Raw genomic sequence first — 25,540 nt, 5'->3', positions numbered from 1 at the left:
GTTCCAGTTTGCCAAGAGGAAATCTCAAGAACGAAGGACTGTGAGGGACGATCCGCTCTGCCGCGGAGAAAGGGAGCAAGTGGGAATCATGTGATCCGCCCCCAGCTCACCGACTCACTGTCCCTTTGAATTCAAGAAACCCCTTCATTAAATCCTTCCCACCTAACCCATCGGCAATTTGGGCTTTGATCCTCCCATTCCTCCTGCTCTCCTCTCTCTCTCTCTCTCTCTCTCTCGTGCTTGACCGGTTGCTGGCCACAGCCGTAGCCGATGGCTGGCTAGGTGAGGCTTGGCATCGCCAGCCTCGATAGATCTGGCAAGGCTAGGCAAGCCACCGCCGGCCTCACGCGAGGCCAAACAAGCCGTTGCAGGCCCCGATAAAGGTCAGGCCTCGCGCGAGGCCAAGCTAGCGGTCGTCGGCCTTGCGTGAGGCTAGGCATTGCCCACGGCCAGTCGCTACCGATCGCCGTTTTCTATCATTGAAAAAAGAGAAAAACATAAAAAAGAAAAGAGGAAGGATAAAAAAAAGGACAAAAAAAGATGAATAATTAAAAATATTAAAATTAGATTTAAAAAAATGAAAAATACGGAAAAACAATAAATTATTAAATGAATTGTATGGAGAAAAATTAAATTCAATTTCCCATACCAAACAAAAGAAAGTATTTTCCTAATCTTTTTTATAATTCAACCAAACACCAAAAAATATAGTCATTTTCTTGAAAATTGACTTCTTGGAAAACATTTTCCGAAAACGATTCATTTTTCGAGAAATAAACGGAACCTTAAATGTTATTTGAGAAAACTCACATTTGTAGAGGACTTCAGCTATATTTTTCCCAAATTAGAAAACAAAATCGAAGCTCGGCAACCTGGCTGCGGTCGCATGTTGGTGACGATAAATTTGGAATTTCGAAAGTTCAACGAGGGCAAAGTTAGAGGAATAAAAAAAAAAAATGCATTAGCATTCCCGAAATGCTTGGAGCTCAAAACTGGATAGGACTTGCTTTGGGCTAAGGGGACCCTCGGAGTACTTTGGAAAATGGTCGATAGACTCGATCACCTTGGCATCTTCCAAAAATTCTCCAAAAAAAAAAAAAAAAAAAACATTTTCCAATCACCTTGGCATTTTTCCTTTCTTGGGTCGTATCCGACCGTATCATTGATGGTCGATAGACTCGATCCCACCACCGTCATGTATTGTCAGCCGTTCGATCCAAAAAAAAAAAAAGTTCTGTCAGTCGGCATCAGCCATCGTCACCGACAACTCCATTTCCACTCTCTCTCATCGAGTACTTGGATGATGCTTTCGAATTGGTTTGCAAAAACACCTGATCCAGTTAAGAAAACCATGATATCCATGGATTCCCCCCACTCTCTCATCTGTTCCTTAGATGATGCTTTTAAATTGATTTACAAATAATCCCGATGTCATTTTCCGAGTACTAATCGAAATGTAACATATAGTGATGATTCTCCTTTCGGTAAAAGAGGTGGTAAGAGGAACTTCGGATATGATAAAGTAAAGATCTATTCGAAGACACATGATGTTTGGTCGCAAGAAATATGTGGTCCATATCCCTTTTTCCTTTCGTTTTTCCTTAATTATACTCAAAATGTTTTCATTTTGGTGAGGATTGCGATAAACTTAGAAAGATTAGGGGTCATATGGAAAAAATACCTAGAGTGTCGAAGTGCAATCGTTGTTGTAAAGGAAATCTAGGGGGCAAAATGCAGTTCTTACTAAATTTGATGAGCGCTTTTGCCCCTGTCAAGTGAGCACCATCCAATTACGCGAGGGCACATAACGGACTTTCTGGCGAGAATCGGGCCGGTGCCTAGAGGTGTGCATCGGTCCCGGCTATACTCATGTTTCGGACATGATCGAATCGGCCGATTCTCGGGTGGCTCCGCGGGAATCGGTCCGGTTCTTGATTCTTAGGAGAGGAACAGGGTCGCCCGGACAGAACCGATGGAACCGGGCTATAATATATTGTTATTTTTTTTTATCCAATAAAAAAGGTTAAACGTGAGAGTCATAATCTTTTTTATTTATTATAAAAAAGATAACACCACGAGTTCTCGAAACAATTCTAGATCAGGACCGATCGATCCCATTTTAGGGAGGTCAGGATCGGTTCCCAAATCCACACGCCGGGAGTCGCCCCTGTCTGATCCTGTTTCCGATTTCAAAAGGGGTGTAATAGTGATTTTTCTGGAGGGAAAACAAAAGAGAGGGCGCACATGATGATACATTGTGCCTTTTTTTTCTTTTTGGGGGGTAAAATATATGTCTCGCGGACATTCTCGAAGGACGTTCGGCGTGATTTGCGATCCGGGATTCATCCCTCCAAGGATGAGAACAAACGCTAACAGCGATCAATAATAATTATTTTTTACAAGTTGGTGCGGTGGGTCCCCCGTGCTCCCTCAATGGATATATAAAGCCTTATCCAAATCCCGACCCCTACACCTTAACCTCATTACATAAAGCTGATTAACTATTCGAAGCATCGACTAAGGTACGAGGGAACATACGACGTCGCTAATTAAGAATTGTTTTCTGTGTTTTTTCTCTCTCTTTTCCCGTGCTTTTCGGGGTGACCCAACACCCCAACAAAGAGAAGTTCATATTCAAGACTCGTCTCCGTCTTAGTCTTATTCACTTTAATCCGTCATTTGTTTCAGAAGATTCGTTTAAATCGAAGGCTTTTGCAATTTTTTTTTTGCCAAAGCCGAACCAAACGTACTTTTAAATATGGCCGAGGTCTTCGTCGACAAAGTTCAAAATTGTATTTGTATTTCGGCCTTCTTTTAAGTCGGAGGCCTTTAGAAATGCAAATTACATTTCCTCAAATTCTCGAGAGAAACGAAATAAACGCTATCGATCTCTTGGAACGCTGAACCGAAAGCGAACGATGAAATTATGATCCTTGATCAGGACAAAAAAAAAAGAAATGAAAAATAGAAAATAGGATAGGACGATGCCGCCAGTCTACAAAACCAGATGCTGCGCCTGCTGGTTTTGGGCTCCCCACCACTATACAACAAAGCCGTCACGATGGGTCAGATCCAACGGGTTACGATTCCGACACGCCAGCCCAAGATCCGCGTGGCAAGATCTTATTCAAAGATGGAAACCAAGGCCTAGGAGGAGGTTGCAGCAGAGGACCTCAGCCTCGTCGATGTTCAAAGAGCATTTTTTCTTTTTTTAAATCTAGGGAGCTTGTTAATGACGTTTCACGGTACTAATTAAGTTAACCAAACAAAAAATTAATTCATACTTAAAACATAAATATTTTTTTTTTATAAAAAAAAATTCAATGAGTCATTGATATATCTTACACAAGAATTCGGATAGAAACTTCCTAATTTATTTTAACTATTAAGCGTACCGAATAAAATAGTAAGTACCCTGATGGCATTGCTTATCCTAACGAGGGGCAGGATGGTAATTTTGGGGAAATGTCTGGACGCTCCTGGGCTTTATAAGGAAGTTAGGATTGGAGCGGAAGTCGGAAAGATAGATGGGGTGGGCGGGTTTTGGGTTTTTGGCTCGTTCGTTCTGGTTCGGAGTCAGCGTCAGCGACAGTGGCGGTTCTCAGTGTGCCGGGAAACGCGAACGCGAGTTCGTGTAATTATCGAGAAGACCCACTTCCCCCTCTCTTTTCTCTTGTTCCCAAATTATTTTCTCGGGAAAGGGAAAGAAAAGAAAAGGGAAAGGAAAAGGAAAAGGAGCTGGTCGTCGGTCGAGGGATTGGAGGGATTTGGAGAGCGGGGGCGCGCGTCGGATGAAAAGCACCGTCTTCCGAGGAGGAGAAGAAGGAGGAGGAGAAGGAGGAGAAGAAAGCAGACAGCCATGAGTAATAAGTCGCCGTTCAGGGATTCTCTCAAAGCTCTCGAAGCTGATATTCAGCACGCCAACACTCTGTAAAACTCTCTCTCTCTCTCTCTCTCTCTCTCTCTGGATATGTTTTCTAGTTTCGTTTCGTTCGGATTGCCGATAGTGAAATGGGATGTGTGAAGTCAGTGGTCGTCAGAGTTGAGCTGTTTCCTTTTCGTCCTTGGTGTCCGTTCTTGTGGGTCTGTCCCTGTGCTTCTTGAATTTGGGCTTTAAGCTCTTTCGGGTGGCGAACTAAACGAGGCGAAGGTGGGGTTGTCGCCCAAATTTTCAATCATTTCCTCGTATATGATGAACAAAACTGTTGTTTGAGCTTCTGAGGGGCCATGTCCAATCGCGTCGCCTTTCATTTACCTATTGCTGCTACTAGGAAGGAAGGAAGGAAGGAGCTGAAATCGGCTAAGTAGTGGGGGTGTGCTGTATCATGGGCTCTTGGGTAACCTCTCCTTCTTGAAATTTTGTGAAAGAATCTGAAATGATTTGCTTTTTGAATTTTATCTCCCATCAAGCTGTTACAAGTCGAGGGTTACTGGGTTGGTGTGAGCCGCTTCTCTACTTACAATGGGATTGATGTTTGCATTAGGATACGGGTTACCATCAGACAGTCTAAACATTCCGGCATTTTGGTTTTCTACTGCTGGTTGGACTGCCCTCTTGGCTCTTATACTTGTTTGGTACTTACTCTTCCAGTGCGTCTATATCTAGGACTAGGATCTCCTTGTGTTTCTGTTGCATTGCTAGTTTTCTCATCAGTCACTGTTTCTGAAGCATAGATTTTGTTGATGGGTTGGCAGAGTTTTACATGGATGTTTTCCCGGTGCATTTGTTGACGATTTTGTTGCCCGTGTGTTGACTCTTTCCCATTTTCCCAGGGCCTTGGACTATCCGAGGGAAAATGGAGCGTACCTTCAGATGAGATTATCTTTCAGTCCAGTTGCCCACTTATTTCTTTTTCTTGTCCAGTGGACTGACTGTCACCTGGCTGGTGCACTTGGGCTGCTTAGAATTCTTATTTACACGGTACATGTCTTTCCATCTTTGGTTGGGCCAGTTCTTTCTTGTTCGTGTACAAAACCGTGTCTGCACCGGTTTGCATTATCTTCTTGGATGGATTAAGTTACCAATGTTTCATGTGCAGAATGACTTATCTTGAGTCTGTGGATTGATGCAGAACTATGCAGATGGCAAGACCACTATGTCTGTTTATGAGAGGAAAGCAAGCATTAGAGACTTTTATGGTGCGCACATGTATTTGGAATTGGATTATTCTTTATGCTGCTTATACACTCAGAATTTATCTCCCTTTCCTGATAAAAACATCGCTGTGTTGTCTATTTTTGCTTTTGACAAGCAGCAATTATATTCCCTTCTCTGTTGCAACTTCAAAAAGGCATCACAGATTTGGAAGAGAGGAAGCAGAGAGAAGTTTGTTCTGACCGGTATAGGAAGAAGAAAGAGTCACTTCGGGGGAAGTTCTCTGAACTTGACTTAGAAAGAGAAGAGGAGTGCGGGATTTGCTTGGAGACGACCAGCAGGGTTATATTGCCTAACTGCTGTCATTCTTTGTGTTTAAGGTGCTATCAGAATTGGTAATGTTCTGCTTCTTGGGCCATTTACACACGACTCATTCTTGAGCTAGAGATGCTAGCCGATTCGCACATAATTCTTGCTCGGCATTGTTGCTATCTTAAAGTACATTACCTGTTTTGAAACGGTTTCTTATGGTTTTAGTTGTCTGGTTCTGTTTTCATCTTCGCCAATGGCCTCATACCTTCACTCTTCTGCATTTGTCTAGAAAATGATGATGTGTTTGTGGGTTTTTTGGTCAGGCACGCACGATCTCAGTCATGTCCATTCTGTAGGGATAGTCTCAAAAGAACCAAATCTGAAGACCTCTGGATTTACACAGAAAAGCACGATATCGTTGATTTGCCCACCATTCAGAAGGAGAATGCCAAGAGGCTGTTCATGTACATTGATAAGTTGCCTCTGGTTGTTCCGGACACTGTCTTCGTTCCCCACGATACTCATTGTAGGTGAGTCGATTGTCTACCATACAGGCTTTTGATGTACAGAGCTAGCTGATATTTAAGGAAAATCTTTTGAAGTGCTGAAGTTAATCTTTTTTCACTTCAATGGGTGTTGACTCTTGCAATCGCTGTAGTCTTCTGAAGCATTGCATCTTGTTCTGCCTCTCAGGTTACTCCATTTACTTTTTTTTTTTTTTTGGGCTTCTGTTCCATGGAATCTAACATGTCCATATTAGGAAACATTGAATTCATGACGTTCACAGAAGTTGAATGTGTACTGAGCTCATTATAGAAATGTTCCTTTCTATCATAATTGTCTAATGGTGGGCACCTGACAGATACGCCTCTAATTTATTGTTTAGAAAGAGGATTGGTATGAGGATGTCAGCCTCTTAAGATACGCTTGATTGTTCAGGTCAAAGAAAGAGATCATTTCCAAGCAAGTGGTAATCTTGGAAAGAACGTGGTACAACAAAGTCATAGGATTTGAGAATGCTGGACGCCAAAACGTGTCCTTTTCGTCCTCTTTGATCATTGCATAAACAATTCGGCATAAAAGAACATGCGACCAATCAAATCAGATTGGAACGTGTGAACATGGCCTAGCTGCGCGAAGAATAACAAATCATTTGGTGGTGCAAATGGGTCTTGATGTAATAATCCGCTAGGACTGATCTTGGAGACGCGCGTAATCGGCGTAGAAGCGAGGCTGGCTTTCCTCGGCGTGACTGGTGTAAGCGTAGCCACCGTGGCTGGAGATGTCGAGACCCGCCATTTCTTCATCGACTGAGATCCTCAGGATCTTGAGCTTGTGAAGGGCATAGAAGAGAGGCCCCATGGTGGCGCTCACCCAGCCCACAATCGCCAGAACCTCGATCACCTGGGCTCCAACCAATGCCCATCCCCCGCCCATGAACAGCCCGTACGGCCGCGACACCCCGCTCTCTCCGGAATCGTAGGCCTGGATCACAAATTCCTCCTTTGCGAACAGGCCCGTGAATATCAACCCCCACGCGCCGCATCCCCCGTGCAGCTGGGTCGCCTCCAGCGGGTCGTCAAACTTCAACTTCAGTGCCGTGATGTTGAGGCCAATCAGAACCCAAGCAGAGACGAAACCGCAGATGATGGCGGCCCACGGCTCAACCACGGAGCAGCCGGACGTAATCGCGACGAACCCTCCGAGCAGGCCATTACACACATCCAGCGCATCCCAGTGGCCCACTAGCAAGCGCCGACCAAATAGGGTAACTAGCCCCGCAGTGGACCCTGCCAGCGTAGTTGTGACGGCCGTACGGCCGATCGCCGTCCAGTTACCTTGGTCGGACGTGGTGGTGTATGGCACGAGGATCTTATCGAAAGAGCCCGGGTTGAACCCAAACCAGCCAAACCACAACAGGAATGTCCCGAGCACTACGAGGGTCGCATTGTGTCCCCGCATCGGCACGGGCTTACCGAACGCGTCGAACCTGCCGGCCCGCGGGCCTTCAATCAATGCGCCCCAGAGACCAGCAATCCCTCCAACCAAATGCACCACGCCGCTCCCAGCAAAATCTATCGCCCCCGACCCGAAGAGCATGTCGCTCGAACTTGGGCTGAGCCACCCGCTCGACGACCAGACCCAATGGGCCACAATTGGGTACACAAACCCGGTGAGGAAGAAGGAGAATATGAGGTAGGCGCTGAATTGGGTTCGCTCGGCTATGGAGCCGCTAGTGATCCCAGCAACCGCAATAGCAAATGCCCATTGGTACAGGAAGAAGCTGTAGTCGTAAGTGCTGTTGGGGATGTCCTTGAGAGCGAAGAAGTAGGTGCCTATGAAGGGGTTGGAGTTGGAGCCTTCCCCGAACGCGAAGGCGAAGCCGAATACGTAATAGGAGATGCTGCCGACCACGGCGTCGACGACGTTGGTGAGCATGATGTTCATGGCATTCTTGGCGCGGACAGAGCCGGCGCAGAGCATGGCGAAGCCGAGCTGCATTACGAAGACCAAGTAGGCGGAGAAGAGGAGGTAGATGGTGTTGATCGAATCGGCGACGCTCTCTTCCCACGAGACATCCATGGTTGTTCGGACTTGAGAGGAGAGGAGGAAGGAGAAATGGATGATTGATTGGTGCTCCAGGGAATTGAAAGATAAAGTCCATCCTTTTGGTATTTTCTTGGAAGAGATCCATTGGTACGTTGAATGGTAGTTGTGTTGGAGCGACCGAGCTCCCGTGCTTAGAGAGTAGAGAGGTGTTGGTGGTGGTGTTGGCTACTAGTGCATTCTTCTTCAATGACTTCGATATGTGCAATTGGAAATTTAAAATCTTATCATGAGAGTGTAATCGAGTTTTAAAACTTATAAAAATTACAATCAACTCTTAAAATTTGTCAAATTGGTTCAATCAAATCCTTTCATTAACCCTATTCAATTTGGCTAACGAAAAATGCTCACGTGGCTTTTTTTATTATTTTTTCTAACAACGGGGGCTGACGTGACCGAAACAATCGTTTTGGTCCAAATCTATTTTTTAATATAAAATTTATTAAGTTATATTAAGCAAACTTTAAAAAATACAAAAAAGAAAAATAAAAAAGTAATGAAGATGCGGGTGAGGGATGCACGCTTGCAACCCTTGCCACCGCCGCCCCACCATTGTCCTGAAGGGCCGGCGACATTGGGGGAATGGTTGGCAGGGGTTACTGGGGCCCCGACGACCCTCACTGACCGTAGGTGTTAGGCCCTCGCCCAAATCTGACCGAGGGCCACTAGTGGCAAGAGTTGGCAGCCCTCGGCAAGAACTGGAGAGGGCCAGTGATCTTCACCCAAATCCGGGTGAGGGCCTACAAACCCTTGCCTACGATCAACGAGGGTCGCCAACCATTCCCACACCATCTTCGGCCCTCGGGGACGATGGGGGTGGTTGTAGCCCTCAGTTACATCTTCCATTTTTTTTTTCTCTCTTTTTTTTCTTTATTTTGCTTATTTTGAATATAATTTACCTAAAATTTGTATTAAAAGTTCAAATTTTTCCAAAAACGATGTCGTTTTAACATTATGCTTCATATATTTACCACGCTAGTGCCACATAGGATATAAGAAAACAAAATCATATCAATATTTTCTGTTAGTCAAATTGGACGGAGTTAAAAAAAAAAATTAGATGGAGTTAACGGAAGACTCGATTGCATTAATATGATAAATTTTAGGACTTTCAATATAGCGTAAAGATGGGTCCGCCGACGAACACGTTGCTCCAACTCACTCCAGCGCGAACGCAATAGGATTGAGGCATGGTCCGAGAGGAGCCATTCTTTATTGACCTTAATTAGCAATAATTACCATGTGGGATTGCGCTCTGACATAGTATGCAAATGGTGGGTCAACTTCTTGGGGCTTTGATAAAAAAGAATTAGACCAGATCCCGATTTTGTATTGGTTCAGAAGATTCTATTAGGGGGATTCGGGATTCATTTGCGACACGGATGTCGAGTAAATTGTTCCCCACACGAGGCATCGTGGTCGTCGATCTGCATAGTGGTGCTTTTAGTATTTCATTAATTATTTGAATTGATGATTATAGAAGGGGCCATTTGATAATCTGTTTTTTTATTGTTCATAATCGACAAAATCAATCAATTTTTTTTTTGGGTTATTTATGTAAGTGTTTCTTAAGCTTGATTGCGGCAAATCAATGTTTAGGTAGGTTCGTGTGTCGTGTGCTACTTGTACTTTTTCATTTGAGCAAGACGAACCACTATTTAGCCGAAATAAATATCTACCGGTTAGAGCCAATAAAAAGAACACGTAGTGTTCGACGGAAATCGTCCGTTGTGGTGGTGCGATCATTGCCGGCCGTATCATGTGGCACAAGACAACGTTATTGACTTCTAGCAAAAATTGACCGAAAGGACCTTATTGAAACTTATCGCAAAAAAATTTAGGACATAATAGGCAAAATTAATTTAGTACTAAAATTAGCATATGTACAGTTGGTTTAAGACTGATTAGATAATTTCCCATGGTACTAGACTCCGTCAATAATATACAGGACAAAAAGAAGATGATTCGGGATAGGAACAGGTAAATTTAGTTTTTTTTTCTCCTTAAAAAGAATCGACGTCATAATCATAAGATTGTGTTATCTATGGACACGAAAAGCTTACACATTGTCGAAGGACTATTTAAATTACAAGAATCCATAGCAATATCATAGTTAATAATGAAGTTTTGTCACTAATTTGGGCTATGTAGTTAGAAATCATAAAAGTAACATATACTTGATTGTGTGAGTATCAAAATTAAAATATCGATCTTGGACATATAAATGATTTTTGACATGTTGCATTATTAATCGATTGAAGAAAAAGATATGGAATAACTCCAAATCTGAAGTGTTTTTACCCCGGGATCGTACGACATGTGTTTTATGCTATGTGATTCTGTTCACTGTTAAGGAACCATTTTTTTTTTTCCGTAAGTTCAGCAGATGTGCAGGAGACAAAAGTTTTCAAGAAAATTTCAAATGAGGGTATGGATTGCATTTTTATCATTTTCCTTTTTAAATTTTTTCCCCCCTTTTTCCCTTTCTTTTTTTCTTTTTTTGGCCCTAGTTTCTCGCCGGTGGCCGGATCACCGGCCACCGGCGAGGCGAGGGCTGCCCTCGCGGGGGCGAGCCAAGGGCAACCCTCGCCTCGCCCAACCTCACCAGTGGCCAGCCTAGTCACCGACGACGGCGAGAAGCTAGAGCAAAAATTAAAGGAAAAAAGAAAAAAAGAAAGGAAAAAGGAAAAAAATAAAAAAGGAGAAATGACGAAAATGCCATTCGTTAGATCCTTCTATGAAACAATGAGGGTACTTTAGATTTTTATTTGAAAATTTTCTAAAGTTTTATTGGAAATTATTTTCGTGTGTAGAAATACGAATACTTTATTAAGGTATTAAATAATTCATCCAAATCTAACGTCCGAGAGTTAAGGTGTTCTCATTTAAAGTTTGCCAGCTTCATGAAGTTCTGACATAATTAACATCGAATTACAAGCACGTGTATGTTATTGTTTTTTGGTTCTTTAATGCAATCTCAGGGGATCTCCCAGCTGGATTAGGGTAATAAACAACTGACTAATAAATGGTCTTCCTGCTTCACTTAAGAGTGCATATATGAGGTTGAACCACGAGGCGCGCTTAGGCCATAATTTAAGGGCTAATACCATAAAAAATCATAAACTAGTATTCCGTACCACATTTTATTGTAAATTAATTTTTTTGTCACAAAAAGGGCAAAACTGGACATGCCACATTTACCAAAAATTAAATTGTGTTCTAAGAATTTACAAGTTGGTACACTCATGCCTCATTTATCCCAAATTGTATGTCATTACCACATTTACCAAAATTTGTGGTAACATGAGAGTTTTTTTAGGATAAATGTGGCATGGGTGTGTACCATTTCAACATTTCGGAAATGGTACACACCCATCCTTATTTTTTGTTTTTTTGTGCTACACGCGCCTACGAAATGGCATTTCGGAAGGAAAAATGTCAAAAAAGTCCTAAACCTATTACATTTGTACTAGTTTAGTCCTAAACCTTTTTCAATTGTGCCAATTCAGTCGTTAACCTTTTATTGGTGTCAATTCCATTATAAACCTTTTGCATTTGTGCCAATTAAATCCTAAACCTTTCGCATTTGTATTAATTGAGTCAATCCGGTCAATTTTGACTAAAAATAACCGATGTAGACGTCGGTTGTCTTACGTGCCACTACTGGCACCGATATGGATATTTTTAATATCATTATACTATTTTTAACAATTTTGTTGGTTTTTTTTCCTTCTTTTTTCTTTTCATTGGGGGTCGGTAAAGGTTGCCGGCCGACCCCAGGAGAGGGGCGTCGCAGCCTCCCTTAGCCTCGGTGAGGGTGAGGGTGAGGGTCGCTGGCCCTTGCCCGGGGCCGGCGGGAGTTGGGCGGTGTTGTCGGCCCCAATAAAAAAAAAAAAAATGCAAGAAAAAAGAAGGAAAAAAATAAAAAAATTATTAGAAATATTAAATAGTACGTCGATGCCAGCTATGCTACGTAGGATCACCGAAGTTTATATTAGTAATTTCCAGCCAAAATTGATCGAATTGAATCAATTAGCACAAATGCAAAAGGTTTAGAACTCAATTGGCATCAATGCAAAATATTTATTACTAAATTAGCACAAAAAAATTTAGGACCGAATCGGCACCAATGCAAAAGGTTTATGACTGAATTGGTATCAATAAAAGGTTTAGGACTGAATTGGCATCGATACAATAAGTTTATGATTTTTTTGATACTTTTCCCGCATTTCGGGGTGTTTTTTTGATATGAAAATTAGTGTGGGGTAAATGCAATACGGGTGCACAAGTTGGGCATAATGTTTATACATATATTAAAATGAATACTCTATACTGTATTTTAAGGTCTTGCTAGCATGACAAGATAACGGTGAATTGTTAGTCATAAGATTAGATGTGGATCCTGTCACGATTACTATATAATTTTTGCCATTCATAACACTTGTGGTTGAAATTGCACCATTATATTGTTACACCGTCGCTTTCTCAAATCCTTGTATTTTAATTCTTATGCACATATGTCTATATGCAAATAGATTTTCTTCAGCAATATCTAGGGTTAATACCTTGTAAAACCCAAAACTCGTACACATATGACAAATTTATCCCAATTTATTTTTTTGATCACCAAAAACACCAAACTGATACACTTGTGACAAATTTACCCCAAACCGATACATCCGTGACAAATTTACCATCCGTTAGTTTTCGTTAAATCTAACCGTCAAATTGCTATATGCAAATATATTTTCTTCAGCAATATCTAGGATTAATACCTCGTAAAACCCAAAACTGGTACACATATGACAAATTTATCCCAATTTATTTTTTTGATCACCAAAAACACCAAACCGATACACTTGTGACAAATTTACCCCAAACTGATACATCCGTGACAAATTTACCATCCGTTAGTTTTCATTAAATCTAACCGTCAAATTGCTAAGTTGGATGGCATGTGGCGGTTCATGAGTATACCAATTTGGGATTGTTACCTTCTATTTGTCACATGTTTATCAATTTGGGATTTTTTTTGTGGCATTAATCCAATTTAATGGAAGGTAAATTTGTCACAGGTATACCAACTTGGGGTTTTTCTTGGTCAAAAAAATTAATTTAGGATAAATTTGTCACAAAAGTACCGGTTTAGAGTTTTTGATGGTCAAAAAAATAGTTTGGGGTAAATTTATTGCGGGTGTACCAGTTTGCGATTTTTCGTGATCAAAAAAATAATTTGGGGTAAATTTGTAATGTATGTACCGGTTTGTGATTTTTCATTGTATTAACCCCAATATCTACATACGACAGGATGAAAAATTATGTTATATACCATGATCAAACCTTTTTTGGTAATAGATGTTTTAAAACAATTACTTACTAGGGCCACTCATTCAAGTTATAATTGGCTTACCATGCACCTTTATAGACCTTTTTTTTTTTATTGGTCTGATTTTATCCTATCGTATTTTATTATATAAGTCACACCGTGAGCGCTATGTGTCGTATGTACAGATTACGAAACCTTACTCTCTCCTCACATATATCCACCCCACTCCCTTCGAAGATAGGGATTTGAAGCCCCCACCTCCCTATTCCCAAAGGATTTGGTACATGATTAAATGTCGCCCCACCTAGGAACGACCATGATTTATAAAATATTTACTTTTCTGCTCTAAATGATCAGACACTAGTGAGGGGGCTCGAGCCACTCCCGGATCTTCTCCCAGTGAGCCTGGTCCCGAGAAGGATCTGCCACACCTTTCAGGTCGATCACCGTCCGCCGCCTTAGGGTGCGCATGAAATCACTTCTGACCAAGAAATCAACTTCTGATCAGAAATTGATTTCTCTACTTCTCCTCAAAAGTGAAAGTTGATTTTTCTACTTCTACTCCGCATTGACTTCTGATCAGAAAAATTCGTTTGGTAACACTTGAAAATTTATATTTTTGAAACATTATTAACAAATTTTTTGGCGGCGATGGTTGGTGGCGGCGGTGGGGGTCGGCGGTGGCGGTTGTCGGCGGCGGCGGTCGGTGGCCACGGGCGGCGGTTGGCGCGCGCGGTGGCACGTCGGCAGCGGCGGTGGTCGGCGGCGGAGGTGGTCGGCGGTCGCGGCGATGGTTGGCGGTTGGTGGCGGCGGTGGTCGGTGGCCGGCGGCGGTGGGCAGCCGGCGGGGGGGCGGCAGCGGTGGTGGGCGGTCGCGACGGCGGTCGCGACGGTGGCGGCGACGGTGGAGGTTGCGGCGATGGTGGGCGGTGGTGGGCGGCGGCGGTCGCAGCGGCGGTGGGCGGGCAGTGGCCGGCGAAGGCGGGTGTGGTCCAAGAAGTGATTCCGGAGCCGAGAAGTTAAAATTTTTTACTTCTCAAAAGTGGCCGAAAATCTTGTCAGAAGTAAAAAATCTTGTCATAAGTGAAAATTCCTACTAGAAGTCAATTTTTTTACCAAACGGATTTCTACTTCAATCAGGTTTTTATCAAACACATTTTTCTGCCGGATGGGCTTCTGGCAGAGAAATGAGAAATCAGAAGTGATTTCATGCGCACCCTTACACGGCCGCTTCGTCCGAGCTTCCTCTGGAGAGCGAGTCGACCGCAAACAGCTCCAGCGCCTGAACATGTTCACCATGATTCCTCGGGCATCCTGAACCTGTGAGCCAGCTTGATGGAGGCCGCGGAGCCGCTGGCTTCCCTGTAGAACGCTGCCGATGGCAAGATAAAGACAGGAACCAGGTTGGTGTAACTGAGAAGAGGCAGGTCTGGATCGGAAGATCGGACCTCTCTCCCGACCTGGTCGTGTCAAGCTGGCAAGTGGAAGATGAGGTCCAGGAAGTGCTCGTTGCTGGTAAGGTAAAATGTAAGAAGGGAAGGCAAAACCGTTGGCCACGTCGATCATGGATGTGCGGAAGAAGTCTAGGACGAATCCGGCCATGGACGGGGAACGTTGGATCTCCCCAACCTCTCTCTGGACGCGTGTGACGTAGCACTCGATTTAGACCATGACGTGGTGATAGATGGAGCGCAGACAGTGGTGGGTCGACGGGAGGGAGGTCGATGAGGGCCATGCTTGGCTGCGAGGCGACGAGTGACCTGGTGTAAGCGTCCAAGGGGGGGATGAAGGGTGCTTTCATGGCGAGGACCGTGATGGAGACTCGACGGTCGTGGCCCAGCAAGCGGGCCGCGAACTCGAGGGCCTAGATGACGAGACCAACACGGTGCGCCGGAATGAAAACGAGCTCCGTTTCTTCATTGGTGACTGCTAGTGAGACTTTCGAGCTTTGTCTTCTTTAACTGTTTTTTTTTACGTTAGACTTGGCGGGACATATGAATGGGACTTCCTACATGATGTATGAATGACGTGGGACATGATTATTGGACTGACGAACAAAAATGAGTGCTCTTGCATACCTTAAGACTTGTCTATAAGATCAATAAATTAAGTCACACAATAAAATGGTAATTTCATAAACTTCAGACAAATTAGTAAGCATGCTCGTTGAACAAAGGAGCAGGACACATTGCTGGGAAGAAATAAAGGATCACTTATACGTGATGGTTACCGTTGAAGACAAATGCTAGACAAATGCTAACTCTTTCGCTGAGCTTCTTATTCAATGTTCTTGATGAGGTCTTGAATCAACCTTCCGATAGAATCATATGAAGACCCACCTTTCTCCACGGCGTTCCTCGCCACCTCCCTCATTTCCTTCACTTTCTTCCTCGTCGCTGCGGCATCACTGCCCATCAAGCGTCCGAGGGCCCTCTCTATCTCCTCCGCTGGTACCAGATGGCCACCAACGCCGTGCCCTCTGTAGTCTAGCCTTAGCTCCGTCGCTAACCCTAGTTCCTTCACCATAGTGAAGGCATTCAGCTGCTGCTCCCCGTATATGGGCAATGTCGCGATCGGCACTCCGTGCCGCAAGCTCTCTAAAATGGAGTTCCAACCGCAGTGAGATACAAATCCACCAACGGCTGCGTGCCCAGCACCTCCACCTGTGGCGGAGATAGTATATACGAATTGTCATATTTTACCTCGACTATGCTATAATTCACAGACACTTGCATATTCAGTTATGAGCTAAATAAGTCTATAAGAAAAATGTCTAAAATCAAGAGTATTTTAGTAGACTTGATTAATGGGCGGGCAACCCGCGAGCCCGCCCATTATTTGCCCGCCCAGTATTTTTCAGCCCGGCAAAAACTTTAGGTCCAATCAGTGGGCAAGCTACTAGGGGTGAGAAAGATGGATCGATCGGACCGGGAACCGCTTGGATCGGACTAGACCGGACCGACGAGTTTGGTTACATTCTGGAGGTCACCGGTTCCTCAAGGGGGAATCGGTGTCTGGGTGGTCAAATTTATCAGCCCACCAGGCTTGATAAATTTTCAATTTGTTTTAGTTTTTAAATACAATTGATATGTGTAAAAATGGGATTCTAGGCAAAGAAAGAGACTTATGCATGGGGAAAAAATTCCGGTTAAATGTTTTCTCGCTAAATATAATATTATATGTAGAAATAGAATTCACATAACTTCGTACAATATCGAACATTGTATTCGATATTGACTGTGACATGGACATCCCCAACGTGAATCACGAGAATATTGTACGTACATATGTGAACATCGAACAAGTCTCTTTTTTCTAAATACATTTCCGTTTTATTTTCATTTTACCGGCTCCCCGGGGAATCGGACCAACCCGGACCATACTCACCCCTAAAAGCTATGCCTGGGTAAAGGGCCTTAAGGCTCGGCACGTCTATGTAATTATTAAAAACTTGATAAAGTACGTTTTATTAATAAGTTTTTCTTTGGCATTTAAAATTTAGAAAACTTTAACAGGATGAAACAAGCTCAAATTTCTAAAGTGGGATAGAAAGATAGTATGAAACTCATAGATAAAGTAAGTAAAATAAAATAACACAAAACCCCAAAATTACTTTTCACCTATTTTTCATACTTCTTTAAATTTTTAGCTGAAAATTTAAAAAAGAATGTATAAATAAAAAAGGTGCCCAATGGGCGGGCCCGGCCCCGCAATATTTTTCTCTTGGGTAGGCTGGGGCCTGCAAGTTCGAGCCTTGGCGGAATTTCTAAAAGCTTCGAGCCCAAGCAGAACCGACCCGACCCCCCTAGGCCTGCTTGACCGGGTCTAATTGCCGGCCCGTTTTAGCAATGTGATTTGACTTGTACTACATTTTTTTTCCCTTCTTACCTTATTGGAAAAATTAGTCAAAGCGACAAGTTCGCCCAAGATATTATTCAAAAAGACGACACGAATCTGGGGCGCCCACCCGCATACGACCCCTATTCCTCGCATCCGCTCCAGGAATCCACCAGGAAGCTGCGACTGTGAACTTTCCGGACGCAATGACCATATGAACTTTTGCCCGCTCCGCTCGATTCCAGCGGCAATCTCCTTCACTTGGTCCGCATTGAACTTTCCCTCGCTTCCGAAGCACAGGAACACCACCGAGGACGGCGGTTGCTCATCGAGCCACTCTCGGATCTTCTCCCACTGAGACCGGTCCAGGGAAGGATCTGGCACACCCTTCGGGTCGATTACCGGCCCGACGGCGTACACGGCTGGTCCGTCCCAGCTTCCTCTGTAGAATGAGTTGACGGCGAAGTGTTCCAGCTCCATGAACGTGTTCACCATGATTCCCCGGACGTCCCTGAACCTGCGACCCAGCTTGACGTAGGTCGCATAGCCATCGGCTCCGTTGAGAAGCGACGACGGCAAGACAGAGACTGGAACTGGGTTTGCGGAACCGGGAAGAGGCAGGTCCGGATCGGATGGTTGGACCTCTCTCCCGACCTGGTCGTGTCGAGCTGGCAAGTGGAGCATGAGGTCCAGGAAGTGCGCGTTGCAGGTGAGGTAAATGTACGAAGGGAGGGAGAAACCGTCGGCCACGTCGATCATGGACGCGCAGAAGAAGTCCAGGACGAACCCGGCCACGGACCGATCCGACCCGGAATCCGACTGGGAACGTTGGATCTCCCCAACTGCTCTCTGGATGTGCGGGACGTAGCTCTCGATGTAGACCGTGACGTAGTGCTCGGGGGAGCGCTGGAGCTCGGGTGGTGGCGGGTCGATGGGAGGGAGCCGAGAGGTCTACGAGGGTCATACGTGGGTGCGAGGCGACGAGGGACTTCGTGCAAGCATCCAAGTAGGGGCTTATGAGCGCTTTCATGGAGAGGACAGTGACATAGAATCGAGGGTCGCGGCCAAGCAAGCGGGCCGCGAACTCGATGGCCGAGATGACGTGACCGACGCCGGGCGTCGGGATGAGGATGAGCTCCGGTTTCTTCATCGGCGACGGTTACTGAGGACTCTCGAGCTTTGTCTTGTTTAACTAATTGTGTTTGCCGTTGGTCTTGTTTCGTTTCCTAAATGGTCTGTCTCCTTTTGTTTTAGCAAATTTGCAAATCCTTCTTCACGTGCCCGGATCCAGATTACGGCAAAAAGAAATCGCAAACGACGCCGCATCGTGCGACTTTGAGGTTGGATCGTGCTTCCAATCATTTGGGTTTTGTTGAGTCAAATCCCATCCCCTTCACGAAGTGGGCAATGAGCCTGCACGTTGCGAAGGCGTGTGGGCACGATGAACGAAAAATGTTGGAGTTATCGCTTGGCAAGATAAGGTCCGCCGGAAAAAAGATATTGGAGTGATTTTACGTTTAATTTTTTTTGAAAGCTTAAACGTGGGAACATTTTACAAAATTCATAGATTTTGAGTGCAGAAGTCCTTAGGAGGAGCTTTGTCCAGCTCATCCCTACTTTAGTCCCACCTCGTATGGTTGCACTGTCCTAATGCTCTGTTCCCTCGAAGAAAATCCTACCGAAGGCTCTTAATCCCACTCATGTGTCGAGCTGCCAGCAATCAAAATGCATGCAAAGAGAGATGAGCAGGTAGGTTTACAATTGAAGACGAATGCTAGCTCTTTCTTGAGCTTTTTTATTCAATGTTCTTGATGAAGTCCTGAATCAACTTTCCAATAGAGTCATATGAAGACCCACCTTCCTTCACGGCATCCCTCGCCGCCTCCCTCATTTCCTTCACCTTCTTCCTGGTTGCTGCGCCACCGCCGCCCATCCAGCATTTGATGACCCTCTCTATCTCCTCCGCTGGCACCAGATGGCCGCCAGCGCCTTTCCCCCTGTAATCCAGCCGCAGCTCCACGGCTAATCCCAATTCCTTCACAGTGAAGTCGTTAAGCAGTTGCTCCGCATATATGGGCCATGTCACGATCGGTACTCCATGCCAAAAGCTCTCTAAAATGGAGTTCCAACACAGTGAGACACAAACCCACCAAGGGCCGTGGGCAATAGCACCTCCACCTGAGGTGGAGAAAATATGCACTTCGTTAAGAGCTAGATAAGTCTATAAGAAAATGTCGATATCGATTTGTGACTACTGAGTTGTATTTTAGTTCTTGTGTCATCCACTGAAAATTAATATTATCTGAAAATATCATGTTTCATGCATCAATATCAAATATTACCTATGTTAATAGTAGTTCTAGGTGTTAAACGAGTGTAATAGATATGATCAATGGACAGGCAGCCCGTGGCCCGCCTTTATTTTCCTGATAAATGGGCCAGGACAAATACTCTAAGCCCAGCTAGTGGGCAAGCCGCCACTGAGGAAGGGCCTTAAGACTTGGCCCGACACACCGATAAATTTAGTATAAAAAGATAAATTATGTTTTATTAATAGTTTTTACTTTGACGTTTATCATTTTTAAATGCTAATAGGGTAAAAGAAGCTCAAAAGTATAATGTAGGGCAAATAATAGTATAAAAATCTAAGGAAAGTAGTAAAATAAATAAACAAGATAACCCTAAAATTATTTTTCCTATATGAATTTCTATGGTCCGAGCCGGCCACGTGCATGGTTGAGTGTGCAAGAATAAAAAAGGATATTACTTGCTAGGCCCACTCATTTTTGTCTTCTGGACTGACAAGTGGGCTATGTAGCATGGACACGCCTCCGATGACATTTTTCTCATGTCGAACATGTGTAGATGTCTGATACGCGCGGGACACAACCGGACACGCTCGGACACCCGATGGATTCCGACGCATGGTCAACGACTGGGACATGTAGGGACTCGTGTGTCCTAAGGGTAATTTGGGAAACTTTTAGTCTTTTAGGGGCAAAAACCAAAATCTGCCCTAATTTCATTGTGGTCTCTCTCACTTTCTATCATTGTCGATACTCTCTTGCTCTCGGCTCTCGGCTCTCACCTAGCCTCGCTTCGTCTCATCGTTACACGGCTGCCTTACCTTGTTGCCTCGCCGCATCGTCCTGCGTCGTCGCCTAGCTACGCTGCCTCGCCCGAGTCATTCATCTCGCGTTGCCTCTCCCGAATCGCCTCGCTGCCTCTCTCACTCTCTTTCCCTCAAGGTTAGTATCGTTGCTCGCTGTGAAAGTAGCTCTTTTTCAGATTTGGCGAAATCGACTCAATATTGAAACTTTCAGTATAAATTAGCTCAAATTGATTTGCCTATGTTTTTATAGCTTGGCGAAATCAACTCTCTCTTGGTATTGGTGGATGGGGCTTTGAGTGTGATTGGTATTACCCAGTCCCTTTTTTTTTTTTTTCCCATTTTCAGTATAGCTTAGCTCAAATTGATTTACCTCTATTTCGGGTGCCCAAATATTGCTTGGTAATCTACAAATCAGTCCCTTTTTGACGGTTTGCACTCGTTTGTAAGATCAAGGCAATTTTATGGCAATGTCAACCACTCAATGTGTATTGTTAAACTAACTACTCGTCTGGTGTCCTCTTTGGTGTATGTACCTTCAATATTTGTCCGGCCATCGGATCTCATGTTTTTATTATGACTTGTAATCTGTATATAGTAAAACAACTGCTTTAGTATAAGAATGACTTCAATCCAGGGAGTGTTTGGATTTTATCTTCTGTTAATTATTATCTGCAAATTGTTGATAGATGAGGATCAATATGGAAGAGTAGCAGATTGGGCTTGTTGTCACTTGATAATGGTGGGTCGGGGCTTTGTGTGTAATTGGTGTTGGCAGTTCAAGTTATATTTTCCTTTTCCATTATGGCTTCACTCAAATTGCTTTGACTCTATTTGGGCTTAAATTACTTTGCCTCTATTTGGGGTGCCTTAGTATTTGTGAGATACATTCATCCTTTGACTCTAGAAAAGGAAGTTTGGAAGTGGGGGTGGAGGATCAATTGAGAAGGCATTCAACATGACTCAATGGGAACATTTAGATCATGAGAATGTCGGGATGTTCTATTCGGCGGGTTTGCCATTTAATCTAGCAAGAATCCTTTACTTTCAATCCGCTTTCACTTATGCCACAAATCACAACATTGCGAGATATGTACCACCGAAGTATAATATGTTGAGGACTACTTTGTTGCAAAAAGAGAAGGCAAATATTGAGAGTTTGTGTGTACCTATTAGAAACATGTGGAAGGATAAGGGTGTAAGTATGGTGAATGACGGATGGAGTGACTCACAAAGCATAACTTTATGGCGGTGTCGGATGAAAATCCTATATTTATAAAATTAGTTGATTGTTCGAGAGAAGGAATCAATGAAGTTGGGCACAAGAATGTGGTCCAAGTCATTATGGATAATGCTTCAAATTATAAGGGCGTGGGACAACTCATTGAGCAAGAATTTCCATCCATTGTTTGGCTACCTTGTGTGGCGAGCACTCTTAATCTAACTTTGATTAACATTTGTGCCGCAAAGAATATGGAGACCAATTAAGTAGTCTGTGAGGAATGTAGCTGGATTACAAAGATTATTGAGGATGTTATGCAAATAAATTTTTTTATCATGAACCATTCCATGATATTAGCAACATATAATGAGTTTGTTCACTTGAAGTTGCTTTCCGTGGCGAATACATGATTTGTTTCGATAATTGTGATGCTTAAGAGGTTTAAATTGTTAAAAAGTAGTCTTCAAAACATGGTTATTTATGAGAAATGGAGTATTTATCGAGATGATAATCAAGGGAGGACTATGTTTGTCTAGGAGAATGTGTTGGATGATCTTTGGAAGGATTCAATTGATTACACACTTTCCATCATGGCTCCTATTTATGACATGCTTAGAATTTGTAACGCTGACAAGCCTTGTCTTCACCTGGTTTATGACACGTGGGGTTCGATGATTGAAAAAGTGAAGAGAGCTATATATATGCATGAAGTGAAAAGGCTAGATGAGGAGTCTACATTTTATGGAGATGTTCATGCAATTCTTTTGGAATTGTTGGAGTAGGAACAACACTCCACTTCATTGCTTGGCACATGCCTTGAATCCTAGGTAAGTTCTAAACTTAAATGAGATTACTATTGTATTGGTTATTCTTTCTTTGACATGATAATATAATACTCATCTTGCTTGTTTTTTTTTATTAGGTTGAATAAAGTACTATAGTGATTAATGGCTCAATGAAGATCCTACTCGGGTTTCTCCATACAAAGATCATGATATCAACCGACAAAGAAAGCAATGCATTAGAAAATACTTTCTTAATGAGGATGAACATCAAAAGGTGAATAAAAAGTATGCAAATTTTGCGTCAAGAAGTGGGCGTTTTCAAGATCTTGAGTCCATTCAAGAGCAGCATTCTATGGATCCTAAGCATTGGTGATTTCATCATGGTGCATGTGCACCTTTGCTTTAAAGCATAGCCTTAAAGCTTTTTGCTAAACCTTCTTCTTCATCATATACCAAGAGGAATTGGAGTACTTACTCCTTTATAAACTCGGTGAGAAGAAATAAGATGAGTTCAAGACGTGCAAAAGATTTGGTTTTCATTCATAGCAACTTTCATATTCTATCAAGAAAAAACTCACAATATTTAGAAGGAGAAATCAAGATATGGGATATTGGCGGAGATGCATTTGACATGTTTGAAGATGTTGGTGTACTTCAAGTTGCGAGCCTATCACTTGATGAGTCAATATAGTCCCTTCTTGATCCAAAACAATCATCACCCCACATTGTTCTAACAATCTTAATATTATCGCGCCCGTCAACTAACTAAAGTCCTATAGTCCCCCGCGAGATGATTAACCCCAAATCACCACTTTGCTCGTTAATCCAATTGGGTAGAAAATTAAGCCATCACAATAACTTGTTGACATGGTATAGCACTTGTGGTAAACGTTTTGAAAAAGTTACGACACTCAAGTAATCGATTAAAAAGCTATATGACACCCAAATGATTAGAAATAAAGTTATGATATTCAAGTAGCGCCGTATGAAAGTTATGGTACTTTATGATGTCCCTATTCCTATCGTTTTCAAGTCTAGTTTTGCCATTTTAACATTTTTCACATTCGATATGCTACCACACCTCACAAAAAATCAATCAAGCACATCTTTAGTATGGAAGACTCATCGATACAAGTCAAATAATCAATATCTTAATACACCAGTATTGAGGTTTGCTTACATTTACCATCAAATTCAAACTAAATTAACAAACATCAACCAACTAAGTCAAGAATACTAAGTAGATCAATCTAACTTAGCCCATAGAATTTTCATGTACCTTGAATAAAAAATTGAACAACTACAAATGAGTTTTCTTGTATGTCAATGGAACTCATGATCATGGATTTTATATTCTTGCACCGACAATTTAAGTTAATTGGATACTCAGAGAGTGATTGGGAATGTAATATTGAGACTTGTAAGAGTACTTCTGAAAATGCTCTCCTTTTGGATCAGGACTCTCATGGTCCTCGAAAAAAAAAAGTTATTGTACTCTCAATAGCTGAAGTTGAATACGTAGTAGTATGTCAAGCGGTATGACTTTGTAAGATGCTTTGTGAACCTAAGCATGAAAATAAAGGTCCTACCAAATAATGTGTGATAATAAGTTGGCCATTGCATTAGCCAAGAATCATGCTTTTCATGACAGGAGTAAGCACATCGACATCAAATATCATTATATGTAAGTTGGTCAAATATGGTGAGATTGAACTTAATTTCTGCAAATCAGAAAATCAGATCATAGATATTTCGGCGAAATCATTGAAGACTATTCATTCGAAAATTAAAGACGATGTTAGGTATTGTTGATTTCAAAATCAATTTTAAGGGAGTCTATTAAAATAATGATAAAATGAATATTTTTATTGTTGTTTTTTCTTTCTACATGAGCTGCTAATATTTCCAAGATAGGCTGCTGGAGGTTTTGAACAAATGAGTTGCTAGAGAATTTCTAGATGGGATGATGATTTGCTGCAGACTTTGAAAACATAGGCCAATTCTTGATCACATGGGCTAGCCATGTTTAGCTGGGACGAATTTGATCATCCTATGATTCAACAGGAGATTGTACCGAGGAAATAACAAATATGACACGTTCATGTATTAGTTTGAGGGTATAGTGGACCGCATGATGCATTCCTGATAAAATTTTGTATGCACCCAAATCATGTGAACTAACTCCATCTCAGCCAACTATATAGTGTGTCTCCACATGGAATTCACATAATATGATGATTGAGATTAAGATGCACACGATCACAACTCCTATCTCTTGAAAATTCCCTTCGAGTCAGATCACTTGCTACTTTTCATCTAAAGGCAATGATTGTATTAGGACACAATTGTTTTGAGTTTCACTGTAGTCGTGTTCTTTATGTATTAATTTTCTTTCTCGCATATATCTGATATCACAAAACCGTACATAAGTGAAGGAGAAAAACTCCTTACACAAACTTTCAATGCTTTGAATTTTAGGGCAGTTCTCATTTGGGCCCCTCCAAGTTTTCAATTTTAGGCCCAAAAGGTAGTTTAGAACAGCGGTTACACCCCATTGAAACTCAGCTCGCATGCCAAAGCTTATGGGAAAAGTATCAGAAAAGCCTTAAACATATCACATTAATGCAATTTAGTCCTAAACCTTATACTGGTGCCAACTTTATCATAAACCTTTTGACGTAGAGCTAATTCAATCCTTCCGGCTAATTTTGGCTAGATATTGCTGATGTGGATGCCGAATGGCCCACAAGAAATGATCGGCGCTAACGTAGACGTTTTTAAGATGAGTTTATGTTTAGAGAGAGTAGCTTATGTGCCAGGGTTTCCCTTGCTCATGGATCGAAGAAATGGCACTCTGAAGGTCCCAATCCACGTGAAGGGCACGGCTCGCTGCAGAGTCACAATTTCTCTTTGCCTCTCGCCTTCTTCCAAAACCCTTTTGCTTGATTTGCTCAGTGTTTCACTATGATGGGGACAGTCACCTTCAGCTAATGCGGTCTTCTTCAATGGGGATTGAGTTAAAGGGACTGGAAATCCCATTGTGGAGAGGTTGTCGGACCCGTAGACGGTAGTTGATGTTCTGGTCTCGAAGCGATGCTTGGCAAGGCCGTCCAGGCCTGGCTGACTCAGCCTCGCCAGTTTTGGCAAGGCCAACCTGTCCCAAGCGACGGCGGATCATTAGTCTAGTCATGAGAAACTCATAACTCATCTGCCTAAGTAAATTTTTAGTAACTTACAGCTCCGTCAT

General features: G+C 42.9%; 3 protein-coding genes and 1 pseudogene across 3 annotated transcripts; 1 reads left to right on the top strand and 3 right to left on the bottom strand.

Moving 5' to 3' along the window:
* Positions 1 to 3,534: 3,534 nt before the first annotated feature.
* Positions 3,535 to 6,217, top strand: LOC115736603 (E3 ubiquitin-protein ligase AIRP2-like). Its single transcript, XM_030668375.2, has 5 exons — positions 3,535 to 3,930; positions 4,774 to 4,921; positions 5,073 to 5,139; positions 5,256 to 5,490; positions 5,731 to 6,217. The coding sequence occupies exons 1-5, from the start codon at positions 3,860 to 3,862 to the stop codon at positions 5,939 to 5,941; spliced, it is 732 nt and encodes a 243-aa protein (XP_030524235.1). The 5' UTR covers positions 3,535 to 3,859; the 3' UTR covers positions 5,942 to 6,217.
* Positions 6,218 to 6,416: 199 nt separating this feature from the next.
* On the bottom strand, positions 6,417 to 8,064 carry LOC115736602 (ammonium transporter 1 member 3-like). Its single transcript, XM_030668374.2, has one exon. The coding sequence runs from the start codon at positions 7,988 to 7,990 to the stop codon at positions 6,596 to 6,598; it is 1,395 nt and encodes a 464-aa protein (XP_030524234.1). The 5' UTR covers positions 7,991 to 8,064; the 3' UTR covers positions 6,417 to 6,595.
* Positions 8,065 to 15,617: 7,553 nt separating this feature from the next.
* On the bottom strand, positions 15,618 to 18,327 carry LOC115736604 (annotated as a pseudogene).
* A 645-nt stretch (positions 18,328 to 18,972) lies between these two features.
* LOC125316268 (UDP-glycosyltransferase 71C3-like) lies at positions 18,973 to 25,540 on the bottom strand. Its single transcript, XM_048284277.1, has 3 exons — positions 25,530 to 25,540; positions 25,110 to 25,447; positions 18,973 to 19,355 (listed from the first exon to the last, which is right to left on the bottom strand). The coding sequence occupies exons 1-3, from the start codon at positions 25,538 to 25,540 to the stop codon at positions 18,973 to 18,975; spliced, it is 732 nt and encodes a 243-aa protein (XP_048140234.1).

The sequence above is a fragment of the Rhodamnia argentea genome, chromosome 8, assembly GCF_020921035.1.
Source record: "Rhodamnia argentea isolate NSW1041297 chromosome 8, ASM2092103v1, whole genome shotgun sequence".
NCBI classification, from domain to species: Eukaryota; Viridiplantae; Streptophyta; class Magnoliopsida; order Myrtales; family Myrtaceae; genus Rhodamnia; species Rhodamnia argentea.
This window is presented reverse-complemented; position numbering and strand designations above follow the sequence as displayed.

Bases quoted from the DNA above. Each gene is read 5' to 3' on its own strand.
- LOC115736603 (XM_030668375.2), top strand. From the start codon at position 3,860: ATGAGTAATAAGTCGCCGTTCAGGGATTCTCTCAAAGCTCTCGAAGCT. The intron at 3,931-4,773 runs GTAAAACTCTCT...CCATTTTCCCAG, and splicing joins ATTCAGCACGCCAACACTCT to GGCCTTGGACTATCCGAGGG. The intron at 4,922-5,072 runs GTACATGTCTTT...GGATTGATGCAG, and splicing joins TTAGAATTCTTATTTACACG to AACTATGCAGATGGCAAGAC.
- LOC125316268 (XM_048284277.1), bottom strand. The intron at 19,356-25,109 runs GCACATAAGCTA...TCTCCACCTCAG, and splicing joins CATGAGCAAGGGAAACCCTG to GTGGAGGTGCTATTGCCCAC.
- LOC115736602 (XM_030668374.2), bottom strand. From the start codon at position 7,990: ATGGATGTCTCGTGGGAAGAGAGCGTCGCCGATTCGATCAACACCATC.